The sequence below is a fragment of the Scyliorhinus torazame genome, chromosome 30 (assembly GCF_047496885.1).
Source record: "Scyliorhinus torazame isolate Kashiwa2021f chromosome 30, sScyTor2.1, whole genome shotgun sequence".
Taxonomy (NCBI): Eukaryota; Metazoa; Chordata; class Chondrichthyes; order Carcharhiniformes; family Scyliorhinidae; genus Scyliorhinus; species Scyliorhinus torazame.
In genome coordinates this window covers 22,344,627-22,366,042 of record NC_092736.1, presented here as the reverse complement: position 1 = coordinate 22,366,042, position 21,416 = coordinate 22,344,627, and the positions used below count along the sequence as shown (strand labels likewise).

Here is a 21,416-nt window from a genome sequence, read left to right as displayed (position 1 = left end):
CAAGCCAGACCATAGTGACCACAGTGATCACCAAGCCAGACCATAGCTTCCGCAGTGATCACCAAGCCAGACCATAGTGACCACAGTGATCACCAAGCCAGGCTTTAGCATCCTCAGTGATCACCATCCAGGCTATAGCGTCTGCAGTGATCACCAAACGAGGCCGTAGCTTCCGCAGTGGCCGAATGGAGCTCTTTGAGCAGCCCCCCCCCCTTTGCTGAATTCCGACAAGGGGCAGCCGTCACTGATATGAGTCATTGATTGGGGAGCACCACAGCTCCAGTCCAGGTTCCCTGCAAGGCCCTGGCTGTGCCATTATGTTGCACAGTGCACTTGAGGGGTGCCCAGTGTTGGCGTGGCCCGTTGAAGCCAGGTGGGCGGGCTGTGGAATCTCTGATGAGGAAGTGTTTTTTAAATGGTGATTAGGGGTTAGTTAGCTCAGTTGGCTGGACGGCGAGCTCGTGATCCGAGAGTTGCCAACTGCGCGGGTTCAATTCCCCCACCGGCTGAGGCCTTCTCAACTGTCGCCTGAGGTGTGGTGACCCTCCGGTTAAATCAACACCCGTCAGCTCTCTCCCTCAAAGGGGAAGAGCAGCCTATGGCCCTCGAGGATTATGGCAACTTTTGTTGGTTCCTTTCCTGCTGTTATTCACTGGCACGGTGGTCTTAGCCATACAGGCTGGCGTGCCCCTCACCTTTCTTCCATGCCCCCTGGCTATTGATCCTTCCACCAAGGGGAAATGTTTCTTCCTGTCTACTCTATCTATGCCCCCCATAATTTTATACACCTCAATCACGCCCCACCTCAGGACTCCTCTGCTCCAAGGAAAACAATCCAAGCCTATCCAATCTCTCTTCATAAAGCTCTCCAGTCCAGGCAACATCCTGGCAAATCTCCTCTGCACCCTTTCCAGTGCTATCACATCCCTCCCATAATGTCTTCTTGAACTGCTGCAGTCCGTGTGGCGTAGGCACACCGAGTGCTGAATCTTTTGTTACCTTATTGTAGTGTGTTTGGTAGCACTACTGCAACATGCGTTACCTAATCCAGTTGCTGCAGAAGCTTTCTGCCCCTTGATAAAGAAGGTTCAAAGTCGTCCAGAGGTATTGAAAGGTTTATTAACAGAATTTAACAACTGCGTGAGTTCTTATTTTAAGATCAATACCAGTAGAAAGGTTACGTTTATAGACAGTTGCTATGTCTGACCACACTAGTAGCCCTGAGCTAGATCTATGCTCCTGCTCTCATCACAGTCTAATCATCCAGAGAGGCAGAGAGCCGCTTGCGTTTGCTTTTATACCCGCCAGTGCTGCCCCCTAGTGATCTTTCAATTTCCCATTAACCCCTTATGTACATACCCATGTAAAGATCACTACACTGAGAAGGAGGGAGTTTCGGGATTTTGACCCGGCGACAGTGAAGGAACAGTGATTCAGTTTCAGTGCAGGATGCTTTGTGGCCTGGAGGAGAAATTGCAGGTTCCATTTTATCGACGATTCTTAAGGAAGTGACAATGACATATACGGCTTTACAACCAAGGAGTGTCTTGGGAAGACTGGTGCTGAACAGATTCGAGAAGTATTCTTCCGCAGAGGCTTGTGACTGGGTCCACGTGCAGATCGTTTGGTTTTGAGCACAGTCTCAACATTTATGGCTGGCACAACAATCTTGGCAAAAGACTTGGAGGACGGCACAGGCTGGTCATGGGATAGGCAGATGGTATTGCCACTAGACTAGTAATCCAGAGACCTAGAGCAAGATCTGGGGACCAGGGTTCGAATCCCATCACCGCAGATGGTGAAATGTGGAATTAAAAATCTAATGATGACCATGAAACCCATTATCGACTGTTGTAAAAACCCGTCTGGTTCATTAATGTCCCTTTTGGTCTGGCCTACATTTGACTTCAAGTCCTGGCTCTGGGTCACTGTCTGTGCGGAATTTGCACATTGTCCCCGTGTTTGCGTGGGTTTTGTCCCCACAACCAAAAGATGTGCAGGGTAGGTGGATTGGCCGCGCTAAATTGCCCCTTGTCCCAACAAGGACTGGATTGGGGGAGGGCCACTGCCGTGGGCAGAGTCTTGCACATAGTTCAATAAATCCTTGTTCCACTATCGCTGGTTTCCTCGAGTTACCAAAGAAGATTAATTCGCAAAGTGCAACTACACCCTGTTCTAGAAAACAGTGTGGTTCACCAGGGTCACGCCAGAGATGGGAAGCCACAGTTCTGAGCAGACCCTTGTGGACCTGGGACATTTTCTGAAGAAGAGAAGAGAAGGCAGAGAGGAGAACGAGTTGAGGATTTTGAAAGAGTGAATTGGGTTCTGCTTGGGAAGTAAGCCAATTTAAAATGGTCGCCAAGAGAGTGCGGGTAAGAATAAGGGAGTTTTCTTCACACACACCATTTCTTGTCATGAGATGATGTGGAGACCAACATCGAAACAAACCTGTTGGACTTTAAACTGGTGTTGTAAGACTTCATACTGTTGTCATGAGATGTACTTGCACAAAGGTGCCAACAGCCAGGGCAGACCAATGCAGAGATTGAATGCCTGTACTGTGGAAGTGTTACGACTGCTATATTATTTTACTTTGGAAAATCTCTCCTAAAACATTGTTTGCTTGGCTACTTCTTGTTTTAAGGAAATACGATTTTCAACAAAAGATGTGGTGACGTTCATGGCAGAATGCGTTGAAAAACACGCAGCAGGTTCTGGCAGCATCTGTGACGAGGGAAGCAGAGTTTTTTAAAATTTATAGTACCCAATTCTTTTTTTGCCCAATTAAGGGGCAATTTAGCGTGGCCAATCCACCTACCCTGCACATCCTTTTGGGTTGTGGGTGTGAGACCCTCGCAGACACGGGGAGAATGTGCAAACTCCACACGGACAGTAACCCGGGGCCGGGGTCGAACCCGGATCCTCAACACGATGAGGCAGCAGTGCTAACCACTGCGCCGCCATCCTGCCCGAGAGAAGCAGAGTTAGCGGGCGACCTTTCAGCACCAAGGTCCCAAACAGGATTACCGTTTAAGCCGGTCCCAGTTGGAACCGGCATTTATAAGTCGGTTTCCCCGAGTCCCCGCTGATGGACCTCCGCCCACTAAACAGGGGAATCTCGTGTACCACCAGCCCTACAGGGAGATCAATTTGGGTGTCTCTGGAGGTCTCGTGAGGGTTATTACAGCGAACAATGTCAGGAAACCCTGTTGCATAAATTAACAAATTATGCAAGCTCCTTAAAAGGCCAGCTCACCAGAATTGAGCTCCCCTCCAAGTTAAGTTTCCCGCCAGTGAGAAATTAGAACGTTCGCATTCGCAACTGCACGTGGGTGGAGAGCAGCTTGACGTCCTCCATGATCCACGGAGAGTGGCCGCTGCATTGTCCTCTCCGGGGCGTGTGTGGAAATGCCAGCCTGTGCTTGAGACTGAGAAGGTGGCTGTGCAGGCCGTGTGGGGGATGACCAACGAAGGTGGAGCAGTGATTGGGCAGAGGTGGATCAGAGAGTGTGTGCTGCCCAGGTGCCCTTTAAATATGGGGCTTGGATCCCCCCCCCCCCCCCCGAGGTAATGCTCGGGAAAGTGATTCCCCGCCCGCTTCCGCCACGATGGCCAATTTCCTCGCCGATTCGTACAAGATTGGGCGTGGTCAGCTGTCCCCCCCCCCACCGCAGCGGAAACCATCCTCTCTTACGCGCCTGCCACCGAACGTACAATTCAGGACGGAAGATTCCGTCCAACGTTTTGAATCGCCCTTGACCCCCCTCCTGAACCGCCCCGAAGAAAAGTCACATTGGACTTTGAAGCATTAACTCTGTTCCTCCCTCTAAAAGCTGTCAGACCTGCCGAGCTTTTCCACCCCATCCTGCTTCTAACTTCAGATTTTCGGTGACACATTGGTTAGCACTGCTGCCGCACGACGCTGAGGTCCCAGGTTCAACCCCGGCTCTGGATCACTGTCCGTGCGGAGTTTGCACATTCTCCCCGTATCTGCGCGTGGGTTTCACTTCCACAACCCAAAGATGAACGGGATAGGTGAATTGGACACGCTGAATTGCCCCTTAATTGCAAAAAAATGGTACTCAAAATTTTAAATCTTTTTTTTCCGGCAACCGCAGTATTTTGGTTTTATTTCGATCGATTGAAGCATTGCAGAGAATGGAACGATACAATTGAGATTATCAAAACTAATTAAGTACAGTGACCTTCCATCTCCACTTTGTCAATTCAGCTCCATATCGTCCACTATAACTCCGAGAAGTACAACAATATTTCCATGGCACTCGACAAGGTCGATGGGCTGGCTGTCCTGGGCATTCTTCTTCAGGTAATCATTTCGATACACTTGAGCATTCATTCACATGTTGCGCGTGTCTATGACGTCAGCTCCCAAAACCAACACCTTTTCTCCGTTTCAGACTGGGCTCTTCAATCCAGCTTATGAGAAGATATTTTCTCATTTGACAGAAATTCGATTTAAAGGTGAGTGGCACTGAGATTTGACAAAGGGGGGGGGGGGGGGAGTCTCACAAGATGGTACTTGGCTCCGTGTCTGCGTGGGTCATCAACCCCACAACCCAAAGATGTGCAGGGTAGGTGGATTGGGCACGCTAAATTGCCCCTTAATTGGATAAATGTTTTAAAAGATGAGCACGTAATGGAGCCGCAAACGCGAAAGCATCCTTCGCAAAGACAAACCAGCAGACGAACAGAGTTTGGGAGTTGGCAGAATGTCTGGTCGAAGAGGGGGATTAGGAAAAGGGGGCGAGTTTGTTTTGGAGCACCTGAGAATAAGGATATTGTTACCATCCCAGTTGATGTTATAACTGTGCGGAGAGATCCTAGAATGGAACCCTGGCTCAAAAGACAATGGGCAGGATTCTCCGTAGCCTGATGCCGGGATTAGAGATCGGGCAGAGAATGGACTCCCGCAGCCGGATCTGGGACAGGCTCCGGTTTGCGATGCTCCGCCCTGTAAAGCGGCGTCATCAGGAAGCGTGCCGTTGCAGCCTCATTGGTCGGCCTACCCACGATGCTCCGCCCCCGATGGGGCGAGTTCCCGGTGGCGCGGGACACGTGTGGCCACACAAATCGTGAACCCGGTGTGGTGGCTGCAGACTGTGTCCAGCACCACCTCACTCGGCTGGGATCTGTGCCGCTGGCCGGGGGGGGGCTTCGGTGAGGGCTGGGGGGGAACTGGTGGAGGTGAGGGGGGCTGTGGGGTTGTGGATGGCGGGTTGGGTGCGGACAGGCTTGGTGCCATGTTGTACGGCGCGACCGCTGCAGGCCGTGCATATTCACGGTCCAGGACCCGGCCATTCTTCGTCCGTTTTCGGCGTGGGAGGCGGGAGCTTCAGTCCGCGCCGGTGCTAGCCCCTCACCAGTCCCGGAGGTTTTTATTATTTTCACAGTAATAATAATTACGACACCTACCATGTTTTCCTACAGCTCCCCAATACATTCAGAGGTACGTCATTGGCTGCAAAGAATTTATGGGGACATTGTGAGAATGTGGACGGTGCTGGAGAAATGCAGAGTTACTCTCACGATGCCCGGGGTCGTGGTTCATTGTGGCAGTTCCCAAATCTTTCCGGTCCTTGCCCTCTGTTCCTGAGGAGGCTTCATTATGTTTTTACAGATAAAGAGATCAAGGTGCCTGGTTTTAACATTAACGAGCTCCTCCCTCAACAATTGGACGAATATTACCGCTATAATGGATCCTTGACCACCCCACCTTGTTACCCCAGTGTGACATGGACTGTTTTCAGGGAACCTGTGCAAATTTCGAAAGATCAGGTAAGTTCTGCGAAGCAGAAAAACCTATTTCTTAAAAAGTGTGTTTCCTCCACTTTTCTCTTGAACCTCGAATGTGAAAACTCACTTCCATAGGCCACCTGTTGTTTCCCCGTGACCTGAAGGTGTTGTTCCGTGCAAAGTAACCGAGAGCAGATGAACACCAGAGTTTTGTGGACAGGCTGAACAGTAGTTAAGGGTGTGGTGGTGTGCATCAATGTAAATACATGTAGGCTAGCTAGACACTAGAGGGAGCACCAGAAACATCACACACACACACTCAACCAATAGATCAGTTAGATAGGAGACGACCAATGGACATTCACGATACACAAGGAGGTGACACGACCACAGGGGGGTATTACACCAACCCACATATAAAGGACACCACACACATAATCTGCCTCTTTCCAGTGGAGGCAGTCAGTGAGAACAGACACATGGTTGATTCAATATTACACCCACCACGTGGATTGCAGCAACTGGTTAGTCAGTCTGGGTAGCTATAGTAGGATTTGTAGTAGTGTCGAACCCGATTAATAGTAGTGTAAATAGTTTAATAAACGTGTTGAAGTTATCGCCACGTCTGAACCTTCCACCTCAGGTGGTGACATTTAAATTCAAGGAAAATCTGGAATTAATGATGCCCATGAAATGTATGTCACTAACATGTCCTCCAAATCTGACACCCTTACCTGGCCTGGCCTACCTGTGACTCCAGACCAACAGCAATGTGGTTGACCCTTAAATCTGCCCCCTGAAATGCCCGAGCAATCAGGGATGGGCAATAAATGCTGGCCCTTGGCAGCAATGCTACCATCTCAAAAATGAAATTGGTGAATGTTCTGATTCCCATGATTGCTCTACTGGAATTCTTTGAAGCTGTAACTAGGATAGCTGACCAGGGAGACCCGATGGATGTGGTTTATTTAGACTTTCAGAAGGCTTGTGACAAGGTCGCACACAGATTACTATGGAAAGTTAAAGCGAATTGGATTATATGTAGTGTCTTGAAATGGATAGAAAGTTAGTCAGCAGTCAGGAAGTAAAAGGTTGGAACAAATGGATCTTTTTTCGATTGGTAGGCAGTGACTAGTGGGGTATCGCAGGGATCTGTGCTAGGACCCCCAAATGTTCACATTAAATATTAATGATTTGGACGAGGGAACTAAATGTAGTATTTCCAAATTTGCAGATGATCGAAAGTTGCATGGGAGGGTGAGCTGTGAGGAGGATGCAGAGATGCTTCAGCGGGATTGAGACAGGCTGAGTGAGTGGGTGCATGCAAGGCAGATGCAGTATAATGTGGATAAATGTGACGTTATCCATTTTGATAGCAAAAAAGTGAAGGCAGATTAATATTTGAATGGGTGTAGACTGAGAGAGGTGGATACTCAGCGAGACATTGGTGTCCTCGTGCATCAGTCACTGAAAGTAAGTGAGCAGGTACAGCAGGCAGTAAAGTAGGCAAATGGTATGTTGGCCTTCATTGCGAGAGGATTTGAGTATAGGAATAAGGATATTTTGCTACAATAGGGTATTGGTGAGGCCAATCTCATGAGATTGTTGGAATATTCTTTAGTGAGGCTGTTGAGAGTTTCTTGCCTGTTTTAATGGCCACCAGGAAGAGGAGGTCACTGACAGCTCAGTGATGAGTGCTAAATTGTCCTTTCAAAAACCTCATGAAAACAATGCTTCCTTCCGCTGAATGGGCAGAGGGTTTTGTGCCTTCGTACAGCGATCCTGTGATGGTTTGGCACGAATCCCGTTGACGTATAAATGTTTTTTTGCCAAAGTTACATTGGGAAATTGTTTGAGGAACTTAAAATAAAATAATTTTTTTGTTCTTTTAAGGGGCAATTTAGCGTGACCAATCCACCTAACCTGCACATCTTTGGATTGTGGGGGGTGAGACCCACGCAGACACGGGGGTAATGTGCAAACTCCACACGGACAGTGGCCCAGAGCCGGGATCGAACCCGGGTCCTCGATGCCGTGAGGCAGCAGTGCTAACCACTGTGCCACCGTGTTGCCCTAAAATAAAATTAGTTTTGGTGCTTGGGAAAAGGCGATTTTTATCCTTTCTCACCATGACAACCTGACTCGTGTCAACACAGCTTCGGGCCTCAGCTATCCGATCAAACCATCTTGGCACAATGAGTGATTGCTCACGGGCCACGAAGTAAAACAAAAGGCAGGCCCCACTCCCACGTGTAGGCAGATTGCGCATTCTTTCCCAGACTCCGAAAGCAATTTGAAAATTGATAGGCTGGTCCAGTGTCTCAAACCCGGCAGCCTCGAGACGGAGTCCCTGCTGGATTTTGGATCTCGCCGGTTTTCAGGCCATGTGGTTGGGGTCGGGTGAAGATTCGCCTGGGGCTTTCTGGGGGCAGATTATGTCAGTCCAGGTTTAAAAGGGGGAATAAATGACAAAAAAGTTTGTACTTTGGCTGTGGCTTTTGGATGAGTGAGTGTTTTTTTTTGTTGCGTTTGGAATAAAATATACTTAAAACAAAAAGATTATTCAAAGGGAAGGAAATAAAAATGGTATTTCGAACAAAAAAAAAGATTCGCTTGGGCCACTGAGGGCCGGGAAAAACAGGTGAGCAAAGCTGATCAAAAGGTTCCGCAGCAACCCACCAGTGCCAAATGAACCGGGTGGTTAAGATTCAGTTACGGTAGCTTTAAACAAATGTCTGGCTTTCAGGCATCACTGGCTTTAGGATAGTAGGGTTTGAGACACCGGGCTCGATTGAGCGGGGAAAAAACAGAGTCCTGTTTTGGCAGCGAATAGCGAGGTGTGTCTCTGCGCCCACAGGGTTGAGGAGGATCCATGGGCCCGGGCAACCTGTCACCGGGTGGCAGCGGGAGTGCCAGGGTACCGCCATTCTCTGAGCCCGACCACCCCTGGGCCTCCGATGGCCTAGGAGACCTCCCCCCCCCCACCCAGGTGCCGTCGCACCCGATCCACGTTCGTGTGGATCTGTGCTAAACAGCGCCATGGCGAGGTTTCCGAGGCAAGGCCTTTAATATCCAGGCCTCGGGGTGACCGGGGGCAGACATCTTTAAATGAGCCATTGCGTTAGTCTGGCCCTTGCCCAGCGAGGGCGAGATCCAGATCGCAACGTCTCGCTAAATCCCGCGTATCATTCCGAGCATCGCGAATCTCGCGAGAGGCCACTCGAGAGGTTTAACGGTCTCGACGCATCATCGAGTCAGGCGTGACGAGGATGTTCAACTGCGCCCGCTGTATGTGGTTTACCATTTTCAGCTCTGTCACAACACTAATGAAGCACATCTTACAGATTGGTATTTCACAAATCTCTGAAGTGTGTGTGAGATATGGGAAGGCGGTGGCATACTGGTATTGTCACTGGTCTAGCAATCCAGAGACCCAGGGAAATGCGGGTCCAAACCCCACCACGACAGATAGTGCTACTTGAATTCAATAAAAATCCGGAATTTAATAATGACCACGAAACCAATGCCGATTGTTGTAAAAACCCATTGGGGTCACTAATCTCCTTTAGGGAAGGAAATCTGCCATCCTTCCCTGGTCTGGCCTACGTGTGACTCTGTGCCCACAGCAATGTGGTTGACTCTTAACTGCGCTCTGAAATGATCCACGCAATTTAAGGTGAATTTGGGATAGGGAATAAATGCTGGCCTCGCTAGCGATGCCCGTAATTTGGGGAAATCTGAGCACATCTGCGGTGTCAGCTCACGGGTTACTCCGATTTCAGTCTGGAGACCCGAGAATAAAACCTTGGTTGTCAGGTTATTTGGTCGTTACCATGTTGCTTTAAATGGGAGTTTCCTTTGTGCAAATTTCATACATTTTTTTGGAAAACATGAGGAATCTATGATTTTCTAATAACAAATACAAATGTAAACATAACTCAGGAAATAACCCCCCCCCCCCCCCAATTGACAACCATACCCAGCCAACATGGCTTATACACACAATTTTCCAGTCCCACCCCCTCCTCTTGCTGATCCCGCCTAAACTAAACTGAACTATCTCCCCTTATCCCCCCCCCCACAACATTGTATCTGCTGACAGTTTAGTTATCCCCGAAGTCGCTAAACAGATGCCACCCCTGGACGAACCCTAACGTCGATCCACTCAGGGCGAACTTGATCTTCTCAAGCCTGAGAAACCCGGCCTTGTCACTAACCCATACCCCTGATTTCGGGGGCACCGAGTCCCTCCACGCCAATAAGATCTGTCTTCATGCTACCAGGGAGGCAAAGGCCAAAAATGTCAGCCTCTCTCGTCCCCTGGACTCCCGGGTCTTCCGACACTCCAAAAATTGCTACCTCTGGACTGGGCGCCACCCTTGCCTTTAAAACCGTGGACATGACATCGGCAAATCCCTACCAGAATCCCCTAAGCTTCGGACATGCCCAGAACATGTGGACATGATTTGCGGGCCCTCCCGCACACCGCCCACACCTGTCCTCCGCCCCTTCAAAGAACCTGCTCATCCGGGCCACCGTCAGGTGTGCCCGGTGGACCACCTTAAATTGTATCAGGCTGAGCCTGGCACATGATGTGCACGTGTTGACTCTACTCAGAGCATCCTCCCACAGACCCGCCTCTAACTCCTTACCCAGCTCATCTTCCCACTTGGGCTTTAACTCCCCTATCTGGGTTCCCTCCCACTCCCTGAGCTAATTTCCTAGATTTTATTAATATAGGCTTTACTTGAGGCCACCGTTTTTAGATTTATCATCCATTTAAACGGCCTATGGCCATCGATTCCAGACATCTCAATCGAGAGAAACGGCCACATTTAAAAATAAAATGTGGTGCAAGATGCATCACGTCTTCCTCTTTTGCTCTGTGGAGGCTACAATCCTTTTTGAATTGGAGCGCGAAGGTAAATTGCCCCTGAAAGGCTAAGCGGCCTACCATCGCAGGCTTTGGAGACTTCGGTTGCTGTGGTGATGATGGTGGGCCTGTTCAAGAGAAAAAGGTACTTCTCATTCTGGAACCCCCCCCCCGTGTACTTGTCAACAGATCCTCCTGGCTCCTGCAGTGCTGGGTAGGAGCAATAAGGTTGACTACTAGTCATGTCACTCTTGTTGGACTCTAGGACTTTCCCCCTCCATCACCAGCACCACCCCGCTGCTCGCCCCATTCCCCCTCACCCAGCAAAGGGAACCCAGAAAAATGAGTTGGGACAATAGTCAGGAAACAAAGTTAGGCGTTGTGAAGTGTGGACTTGCTATGAGGGTCTTTTTCGGTCGGGTGCACCAGTAACAGAAACTGCTTTGATCTGTCACCAGCTGTCAGAGTTACAAAGAGACTTGTTCACCTCGCAAGGGGATGAAGGCAATCTAACAGAGATGGTGAATAATTACAGGCACGTTCAGAAGCTTTGGAAGAGAAGAGTGTTTGTGTCGTTTCATGAAGGTGAGCACCGTAGCACGGTTCAGGGTCGGGCCCTGTGGCTGGCACCTCGGTCACTAATGATGGGATTGGAAGCGGAGAACATAAATCTGTAAAACTGTCAAAGATAATAATAATAATCTCTTGTTGTCACAAGTGGGCTTCAACGAAGTGACTGTGAAAAGCCCCTAGTCGCCACATTCCGGCGCCTGTTCGGGGAGGCCGGTACGGGAATTGAACCCGCGCTGCTGGCCTTGTTCTGCATTACAAGCCAGCTGTTTAGCCCACTGTATTGGGGATGGGCATGCAGATGCAAACGAGTGAAAAGCAACTACTGACTGTTTTTCATGAACTGGGGCATAATCTGAACAATATCCGCTCTCTCCTCCTGTTAAACATTGCCCCCAAATGACATTACCATCCAGGTCAGGTATACAAGGTCAGGTAAATATCAAGTTTTACACTAAATTTCAAAGTCAGAATTGCCCCCACTGAATCATCAACATTCCGAGTGGACTTCCTGGGGAAATATCAAGGTTATAATCCTGGAACGGAGGGAGGTTTAGGGTTGTTCCGGATGGATGCCCCCCCCTCCTGTGGTCTCTCTTCCCCCCCCACCCCCCCACACACACACAGTAGGTCTCTCTGGGAGAGAGGAAATCTTCCAAGTTGACAAAGGCTGGGAGATTTGCCGCTGAGGAAGTTCCCGGCCAGTTCACAGCAGTGGGGGAAGGAAGAACGGGATTGTGGGTGCTGAAGTGTGTGTGTGTGAGGGGGAGGGGGTGTCCAGGAAACGTTGAGATTTCCTGTCTTTAGCTGTGGCGGCTCAGCAGCACGATCTCCCCTCTTCCCTCAGATATTTGTGTCTCAATCCCACTGGACCAGGGGCAGGCAATCTGCGACCCGGGGGGGGCCACGTTCGGCCCCCACGAGACATTCTGTTGACCGTTGCCCACGCGCAGGGTCGCCACATTCCGCTGATTCCCGTCCCTGTAGTTTTTTTCTTACCGGTTTGACTGAAGTGATTCGCACGTAAAGCGAGGGCGAGTGAAGCGAGGCGCGTGCTGATTGCTCACAACATTGACTGTGAGGGCGCAGCTCGGTGGCGCAGTAGGTTAACCCTGCTGCCTCACGGCGCCGAGGTCCCAGGTTCGATCCCGGCTCTGGGTCACTGTCCGTGTGGAGTTTGCACATCCTCCCCGTGTTTGTGTGGGTTTCGCCCCCACAACCCAAAGATGTGCGGGCTAGGTGGATTGGCCACGCTAAAATGCCCCTTAATTGGAAAAAATGAATTGGGTACTCCAAGTCAATTTTAAAAAACACATCGAGCTATGCATCCCTCTACGTTCAAATTTAAATATTCGTTTTGTTTTTGCCATTTGAAGTTAATGACAGTTCTATTAACATATAAATGATTCAGTATTTTCTATAACTCGTTATGAAATATTCGGCGTGTATTAAATGTATTTAATCTGAGTCATGGTTAGCGAACAAGCCCCGATTTCAATCTTGCGGCCCACTGAGATGAAGAAGGGTCACTCATGCTGCCCACTCACTGGCCCAGGTTGCCCGTCACTGCGCTGGAGGGACTCGAGAACGCAGTTCCAGCTGACAGCTGGAGAGTGCCACTCTCTTGATGATGCCGTCTTTCAGACGAGATGCAAAACCCGATCTCTTGGGTGGATGGTAAAGATGACATAGCACAAGATGAAGAAGAGCAGGGGAGAAACTCCCTATAGTCAGGCCGATATTTACCCCTCAAGCAACATCACTATAACCAGATTATTTGTTCATTGTCACATTGTTGTTTGTGAGGGCACAAATTGGCGGCTGTGTTACCTACACTGCAGGAATGACTGCCCAGGAGAAAAGTACTTTGCTTGCTCGAAGGAGCTTCGGGGTGTCATTTTGCAGGGAAGTGTGGGGCTGGATTTACTGCTGCGGTTCTTCAAGTTGGGACTTGAATGACGAGTTTGAAAATTGCAATTTGCGTTTCCATTTCCGCCCACTGGATCCGCCCCCCTTCCTTGGCGTAATTATCTTCAGCTGGGGACTGTGCGGTGTACTTCCTCGTCACTGCACCCTCCCCGGGCAGCATGTGGCGAGCAGGATGTGTTCAGACAAATCGGAATTTTGTTGTCGGAAGAGAGAGATTATCCGCCGTGTCTGTGAGGCGATGCCGCGTGACTGGTGTGTAAAAGACGAAGGGGTGCAGACGGAGCAACACAGGGGACCAGATTGCAAAGCAGTACAAGCCGGAACGAGCTGGCTGGGTTTCAAGGGAGTGAAGACTGTCAGAGGTTACAGGCCAGTCACCTTGAGGCCAAGCAGGCCATTCGACCCGTCGAGCCTATCTCCCATTGATGCCACCCTACGTCGCTGGGAAACCCCGATGCGCTGCCGGTGGGAAAGGAGAATCCCTGGTCGGGAGAATTCCAGCCCATGGCTGATTTGATTGTGACCTTAACTCCACTTTCCTGTCCGCCCTGCCATAACCCTCGACTCCTTTGTCAATAAAAATAATCTAACATGGCCTTAAATATATTCAATGACACAGCCCCCACTGGGGACGAGAATTCCAAAGACTTAATGACCCTCCTGAGAGAAAATATATTCTCCAAATCTCCACCTTAAGTAGGAGACCCCCTATTTTTAAACTTGACCGCCCACCAGAGGCAACATCCCAACAGCATCTAACCTGTCAAGCCCCCTCCAAATCCTGCAAGTTTCCAGAAGGAATCATGGAATCCATACAGTGCAGAAGGAGGCCATTCAGCCCATCAAGTCTGCACCGACCCTCTGAAAGAGCACCGCCGCCCAGGCCCCCACTCCATCCCTGCAACCCCCTAACTCCACGAAACCTTTGGACACTAAGGGGCGATTCAGCGTTGCCAATCCGCCTAACCCGCACTTCTTTGGACTGTGGGAGGAAACCGGAGCACCCGGAGAGGAGACCCATACAGACACGGGGAGAAGGCGCAGACTCCGCACAGACAGTGACCCGAGGCCGGAATCGAATCTGGGTCCCCGGCGTTGTGAGGCAGCAGTGCTAACCACCTTGCCCAAATGAGGGGTCTCCCATTCAAGACTGGGATTGGGAGGACTGTGTTCTCGGAGGATCTTTTAGTCTGTGGCAGTCACATCCCCGGGGATCGGTGGAGGCTGGCAGTTGTGGGTGGGGGCGGGAGTTATGAATTTTGCGAGGGTGATAATTTTAGGGGTTCGCAATGGAAGAGTAACCATGGCAACTGCCGAATCGCATTGAAAAATACCCCTAACTGGCCCTCTTCAGGAACGGGGAAACTGTCTGGGTCGAGCAGCGTTTGGATCAAGTCTAATCCCGCATTGTCGGGTTGGCTCTTGATACTGTGGCGAGAACGGTTAAAGGCCAATCAGCCCAAACTTGTCAGTCAGTATTACTCAAAACCCAGGAACAAATAAACCAACTGAAGCTCACAAGTTTCGATTACCATTGAATAAGGCGGTTCAGCGTAGGAAGTCAGGAAATATAGCAGCACAAGGTTTCGAGGTGACACGTTCTACAAATGAGACAACAGAGCATTTCTGTGGTTACTGACGGAACCTGTAATTAGAGCTATTTAAGGAACAGTTGCTCAATTTTCTTTATTCAAATGGGAACGGTGCCAGTTTCAACGTAAAATTTAACCCTGTTTTTAAAAAAAATTTAGAGTACCCAATTATTTTTTTTTCCAATTAAGGGGTAATTTAGCGTGGCCAATCCACCTAACCTACACATCTTTGTAAGAAGTTTTACAACACCAGGTTAATGTCCAACAGGTTTGTTTCGATGTCACTAGCTTTCGGAGCGCTGCTCCTTCCTCAGGTGAATGAAGAGGTATGTTCCAGAAACATATATATAGACAGATTCAAAGATGCCAGACATTGCTTGGAATGCGAGCATTAGCAGGTGATTAATTCTTTACAGATCCAGAGATGGGGTAACCCCAGGTTAAAGAGGTGTGAATTGTTCACGGGATGTGGGTGTCGCTGAATGTAATGCGACATGAATCCCAGGTCCCGGTTGAGGCCGCACTCATGTGTGCGGAACTTGGCTATAAGTTTCTGCTCGGCGATTCTGCATTGTCGCGCGTCCTGAAGGCCGCCTTGGAGAACGCTTACCCGGAGATCAGAGGCTGAATGCCCTTGACTGCTGAAGTGTTCCCCGACTGGAAGGGAACATTCCTGCCTGGTGATTGTCGCACAATGTCCGTTCATTCGTTGTCGCAGCGTCTGCATGGTCTCGCCAATGTACCACGCTTCGGGACGTCCTTTCTTGCAGCGTATGAGGTAGACAACGTTGGCCGAGTCGCACGAGTATGTACCGCGTACCTGGTGGGTGGTGTTCTCACGTGTAATAGTGGTATCCATGTCGATGATCTGGCACGTCTTGCAGAGATTGCCATGGCAGGGTTGTGTGGTGTCGTGGTCACTGTTCTGAAGACTGGGTAGTTTGCTGCAAACAATGGTTTCTCAGTGCCGTAGTCCCAGTGCTAACCACTGCGCCACGTGCCGCCTGTTTTTAAGGCAAGTCACGGTAATATAACGTTTTACGATCCAAGAAACCCATTCTGCCACTTGGTCACCGAGCTTCACCAACCTCTTGCTCTCGAGTAGAGTGGAGCTCCACTTCGATTTGATCAGATTTAGATTTATTGTCACGTACCGAGATACAGTGAAAAGTCCAAGCAGATCGTTCCACACATGAAAAACATAGGACACACGATAGTTACACAATGTAAAAACATAGACTCAGACATTGGGTGAAGCATACGGAATGCAGCACGACTCAGTAGAGAAGGTTGTGAAGCGATCAGGGCCAGGATTCTCCGGCGCCGGGTCGGAGAATCCTCGGTGGGGAGGGGGGGGCGAGAATTATGCCCCGCCGCCGGCTTCCCCATCCTCCGGCGCCTGGACGGGGGCCGTTGACAGCGGCCCCCCCCGGCGATTCTCCGGCCCCCGAGTGGCCGACAGGTTTGGCCGAGTCCCGCCGGCGTGGATTATTCACCTCCCACACGGCGGGACATGCAAGGTGAGTGTGGGGGCCGTCCTGGAGGGGGGATCTGACCCTGGGGGGGGGCCCCCACGGTGGCCTGGCCCGTGATCTGGGCCTACCGATCGGCGGGCGGGCTGGTTCCGTGGGGGCCTACTTTACTCCGCGCCGGGCCCCTGTAGAGCTCCGCCATATTGCCCAGGGGGCTGGTGCGGAGAAGGGAACCCCCGCGCATGCGCGGAAATACGCCGGCTGCAACACGCGTGCGTGGACTCACGCGGGCCGTTCACGCCGGCTGGAGCTGCGGGGACCACTCCGGCGGCAACCTAGCGCCCTAGAAAGTTGAGAATTCCTCACTTTTGGGGGCCGTTGACGCCGGAGTGGTTGCTGCCGGTTTTCTCGCCGGCGAGGGGACATAGCCCCATTGGAGAATCCCGCCCCAGGTCAGTCCTTAAGAGTGTCATTCAGGAGACTGGTAACAGCGGGGAAGAAGCTGTTTTTGGACATATTAGTGCGTTCTCAGACTTTTGTATCCCCTACCTGATGGAGGAGGTTGGAAGAGGGAATAACCCGGGTGGGAGGGATCTTTGATTATGCTGCCCACTTTCCCCAGGCAGCGGGAGGTGTAGACAGAGTCAATGGATGGGAGGTGGGTTCGCATGAAGGACGGAGCGGTGTTCACGACTCTCTGATGTTTCTTGCGGTCTTGGGCCGAACAGTTTCCACACCAGGCTGTGATGCAGCCCGATAGGATGCTTTCTATGGTGCATCTGTAAAAATGACCATCTAGAAGGCCAAGGGCAGTGGACACATGGGAGCCCTGCCACCTGGAAGCTCCCCTCCAAGTTACGCACCATCCCAATTTGGAAATAGGTCAGCCGCTCCTTCACTGCGGCTGGGTCAGAATCCTGGAACTCCCTCCCTAACAGCACTGTGGGTGTACCTACACCACAGGGACTGCAGCGGTTCAAGGAAGCGGCTCACCACCACTTTCTCAAGGGCAATTAGGGGTGAGGTCTAAACGCTGAATCAGCCAGCGACACCCACATCCCGTGAACAAATGTTTTTTAAAAAAATATGGTTGAACCAGAGTTGAGAATCCTCGGGTGGGATTTTATCTGACCCCCGCCACCCCAATGTGTGTTTTGCACTGGAGGAGGCGGACCCCCATTGGCCGGTGGTGGGATCTTCTCATCATGCCGCGATGAACCATGTTTCCAGTTATGCACATTCCCAAACTGGCGGGAAATCCGGGGCGGGGGTTCACCCTTGGCAGGACAGGAAGATTCTGCCGGTGGGAACGGCCGAAATATTCCGGCTCAAGTATGAAATCCAATTAGCCAGATCTTGTGAGTGCCTTTCCATGTTCTTCATATTGATAGAATCCCTACAGTGCAGAAGGAGGCCATTCGGTCCATCAGGTCTGAAAGATCACCCTAGCTGGGCCCTTCCCCCTCCCTAGCCCCCTAACAACCACCTATCAAGCACATCTTTGGACACCTAAGGGGCAATTTCAGCATGGCCAGTCCACCCAACATCTCAATGTTCTCACCCCGTCTTCACACCAGTGGCCATGGCTGTACTGTACGACCACAGTGCAAAGGGCAGTCACACACAATGGCGCAATGCGTTTCCTTCTCAATTTTAATCCAGAAGAAAGAATGTAAGAAAACGGAGCAGGTGTAGACCACACCATCTATAGCAAGCGGTGCTGAACTCTGTAAAGTCCATTTGCATCTCTTTAGCGCCTTGTAACATAGAGCAATGTCCGCTTCAGAGAGGCGTGTCCAGCCTTTAGTAGATGCCAAGTTGAATAGGAGGCCACCGCACTGTTGCTTCACAGCGCCAGGGTCCCGGGTTCAATTCCTGGCTTGGGTCACTGTCTGTGCGGAGTCTGCACGTTCTCCCCGTGTCTGCGTGGGTTTCCTCCGGGTGCTCCGGTTTCCTCCCACAAGTCCCAAAAGACATGCTGTTAGGTGAATTGGACATTCTGAATTCTCCCTCCGTGTACCCAAACAGGTGCCAGAATGTGGCGACGAGGGGATTTTCACAGTAACTTCATGCAGTGTTAATGTAAGCCTACATTGTGACAATAATAAAGGTTATTATTATTATAGCGGCTTGCTTATAGAATTGGGGTTTGAAGAGGCTCTTATAGAAGGAGAGGCGCAGTCAAGGATTGAGTGATTCCAGCGTTAACCGCACAGACATGGAAAGAGAAACCATGCAGGAGATTCCTGGGCCACGATCGGCTGGGTTGGAGTCGAACAAGGCAACGGAAGTTCAAAGGAGTTGGAGGTCGGACGATGAAGGGGAGGTTGGTGCGTTCCGTGTAACATGTCAAAAAACTGCACCGAGGTGACAGAAAGATGCGGAAGAATAGTTTTATCCCGGGAGATTGATTACATTTGAGCTTCCACCTGGGTTAAGCCGCAGAGGAAGCATAAGTGGGAGGGGGATGTAGGTGCTGAGGGATACGAGGAAGAGATGGCCTTAATTGTGATCAAGGCCTTGTGTGTAGAGGGTGTTGGTGAGGTTGAGGGTGTTGGTGAGGTTGAGGGCATGCTGCAAATACAAAAATATAAATATAAAACTATAAGTATAGCCCTCTGGAGCATTGCAAATGTAAAAATATAGTTTTGCAAAATGTAAGAAATATGAATCAGGTAGAAATTGTTGCATATCTGGTGCTACAGGTTAATACAATTTTGTTTTTCTTTCAGACGTTCAAAATGCTGAACACAAGCTGACTCTCGGTACGTTGTGTTGCAGGGTGTGTGGTCCACTTCCAGAGTCCCTACAGCGCACAAGGCGGCCATTTGGCCCATTAGGTCTGCACCGACGCTCTGAAAGAGCACTCTACCAAGGCCCACACCCCTGCCCTATCCCCGTAACCCGCCCTAACCTGCACATCTTTGGACTCTGGGAGGAAACCGGAGCACCCGAAGGAAACCCACGCAGTCACCCGAGGCCAGAATCAAACCCGGCTCCCTGGAGCTGTGAGGCAGCAGTGTTAACCGTTGTGCCACCCTATTTACTATCAGTGTCTTTATACCTAGGTCTGATAACAAAGTTAACATGTATTATATTTCCCTATTTTAAAAAATATATTTAGAGTACCCAATTAATTTTTTCTAATTAAGGGGCAATTTAGCATGGCCAATCCGCCTGACCTGCACATCTTTGGGTTGTGGGGGCGAAACCCACGCAAACATGGGGAGAATGTGCAAACTCCACACGGACAGTGACCCGGAGCCGGGATCGAACCTGGAACCTCGGCACTGTGAGGCAGCAGTGCTAACCACTGCGCCACCGTGCTGCCCTTCTATTTCCCTATTTGATAGTATAAAATATTTAAGTGTTTTATCACAAAGTGCGTTACAGATAGAATCCTCAACTTTGGAACTGTGCACTGCAGAATTCATTACACTCGTGTCTGCCTTATTCTCGTCCTCATTAGGAAAAAATGTTGCTGCCAATCTGGTCTGCTGACCTCTTCCCAGTGGTCCCCAAAACATCCTTGCTGGAACCGTGCAGCAAATGACAAGGGCATATTGGCGCAAGCAGGCCGCATTCACACCCGCACCAAGCCAAAGGTGCACCATTCTCAGAGGGAATCCCACTGCGCCCCTCGTGAACAAATGGATGGAGATTTCACCCCCCCCACCCACCTAAAGACAAAAACGTGCGGCTTATCGGCGCCAAGCTCAGCTGTGTTTTTCTGCTCTCTGGTCACGTTCGCAGTCGGGGATAAGGTGGAAGTGAGGGCTTAAGTGGGTCAGTGCAGACTCGATGGGCCGAATGGCCTCCTTCTGCACTGTCTGTTCTGTACACTGGGGCATCTCGGAATCCGATTTGACAGACACTGCCCTCCGCAGGCCTTGCCAGCACACAACAGGCCAACACAAGTCACAAGGCCAATGGGACAGCGGCTATTGGAAGACGTTACCTGGATGCACCATGCGCATCCATCGAATTCCTACAGTGCAGAAGGAGGCCATTAGGCCCATCGAGTCTGCACCGAGTCTCTGAAAGAGCACCCGACCTGGGCCCATTCCCCCGTCCTATCCCCGTAACCTCACCTAACCTGCACATCTTTGGACACTAAAGGGCAATTCAGCATGGCCAATCTATCTAACCTGCACATCTTTGGACTGTGGGAGGAAACCCATGCAGACACGGAGAGAATGTGCAAATAAAATAATGGGAAGGGTTTCTGTGGGAGCTGGAACCAATTCCCCCCCCCCCCCCCCCCTCAACAAATTGCACAAGTCACCCAGTTGATTTATGCCTCTGTCACTTGAATCGATATCCACTCGCTCTGCCACTGCTACAGTGCGTACCATCCACAGGATACAATGCAGCAACTCACCAAGCTCACTTCAACAGGGCCTCCCGAAGCCATGACTTCCCCCAATGGGCCTTGCAAGCACGTCCAAATACCAGGAATTGTCTGGAATTTGATGCGGGAAGTGTCACGGTGTAAACATACCTGGCTCTCTGAAGCACTTCCAAACTTGCTGGGATTGCACTCACAGTTATCAGAGACCCTGTGTCTTTGGGATTTCGTGCAGAGGTCGGTCGCTTCGCACTCACAGGTGCACCAAGGTTAATGTTCTGCCCATTTAACATTGAGATGTACACCCAGTTTAGGGCCAGGAGAAGTGAATGGTGGAAGCCAGCTGGCGGTGGGGGACTCGGGGAGTCAGAGGTGTTGTGGCAACACTGCACTTTTACAAGCATGTTGTGGTCTGGAGCTACGGATGGTGACGGTAGAGGCGTCAACTTTCTTTCCCATCAAATAGCTGAGCAGGAATCTCTTACCGCCTGCCACTGGAAGAATTTACAGTATTAACCACTGCTTAATACTAAACCTGTTTGGCCACGTTAGGAACGTACCCTCCTTGACTCGAACCCAGAGCTCCTGGCTCAAGAGACAGGGACACTAACCCACGGCGCATCAAGACCACCGTCCACTCCCATCCCCTCATGTTACCTGCTAGAATCACAGAATTAACAGTGTAGAAGGGGGCCATTCATCCCACCGAGTCTGCACTGACCCACTGAAAGAGCACCCTACTTAAGCCCGCTCCTCCATCCCATCCCCACTTAACCTTTTGGAACTAAGGGGCAATAACTAAACATTTGCTTAAAGAGTGTGGTATGGGCAGCACGGTGGCGCAGTGGTTAGCACTGCTGCCTCACGGCACCGGGGTC

At 50.5% G+C, this 21,416-nt stretch overlaps 1 protein-coding gene across 2 annotated transcripts in view; it reads left to right on the top strand.

Annotated features, from left to right (window-relative positions):
* ca12 (carbonic anhydrase XII) overlaps positions 1 to 21,416 on the top strand; it is a 73,370-nt gene that overhangs the window by 44,989 nt on the left and 6,965 nt on the right. The window contains exons 5-9 of one of the 2 annotated variants that reach the window (XM_072492949.1): positions 4,232 to 4,327; positions 4,419 to 4,482; positions 5,639 to 5,796; positions 11,086 to 11,212; positions 18,923 to 19,030. In XM_072492949.1, the coding sequence (XP_072349050.1) occupies positions 4,232 to 4,327; positions 4,419 to 4,482; positions 5,639 to 5,796; positions 11,086 to 11,212; positions 18,923 to 19,030 (553 nt within the window). The remainder of the gene's footprint in view (positions 1 to 4,231; positions 4,328 to 4,418; positions 4,483 to 5,638; positions 5,797 to 11,085; positions 11,213 to 18,922; positions 19,031 to 21,416) is intronic. The other variant, XM_072492950.1, reaches the window with a different exon arrangement.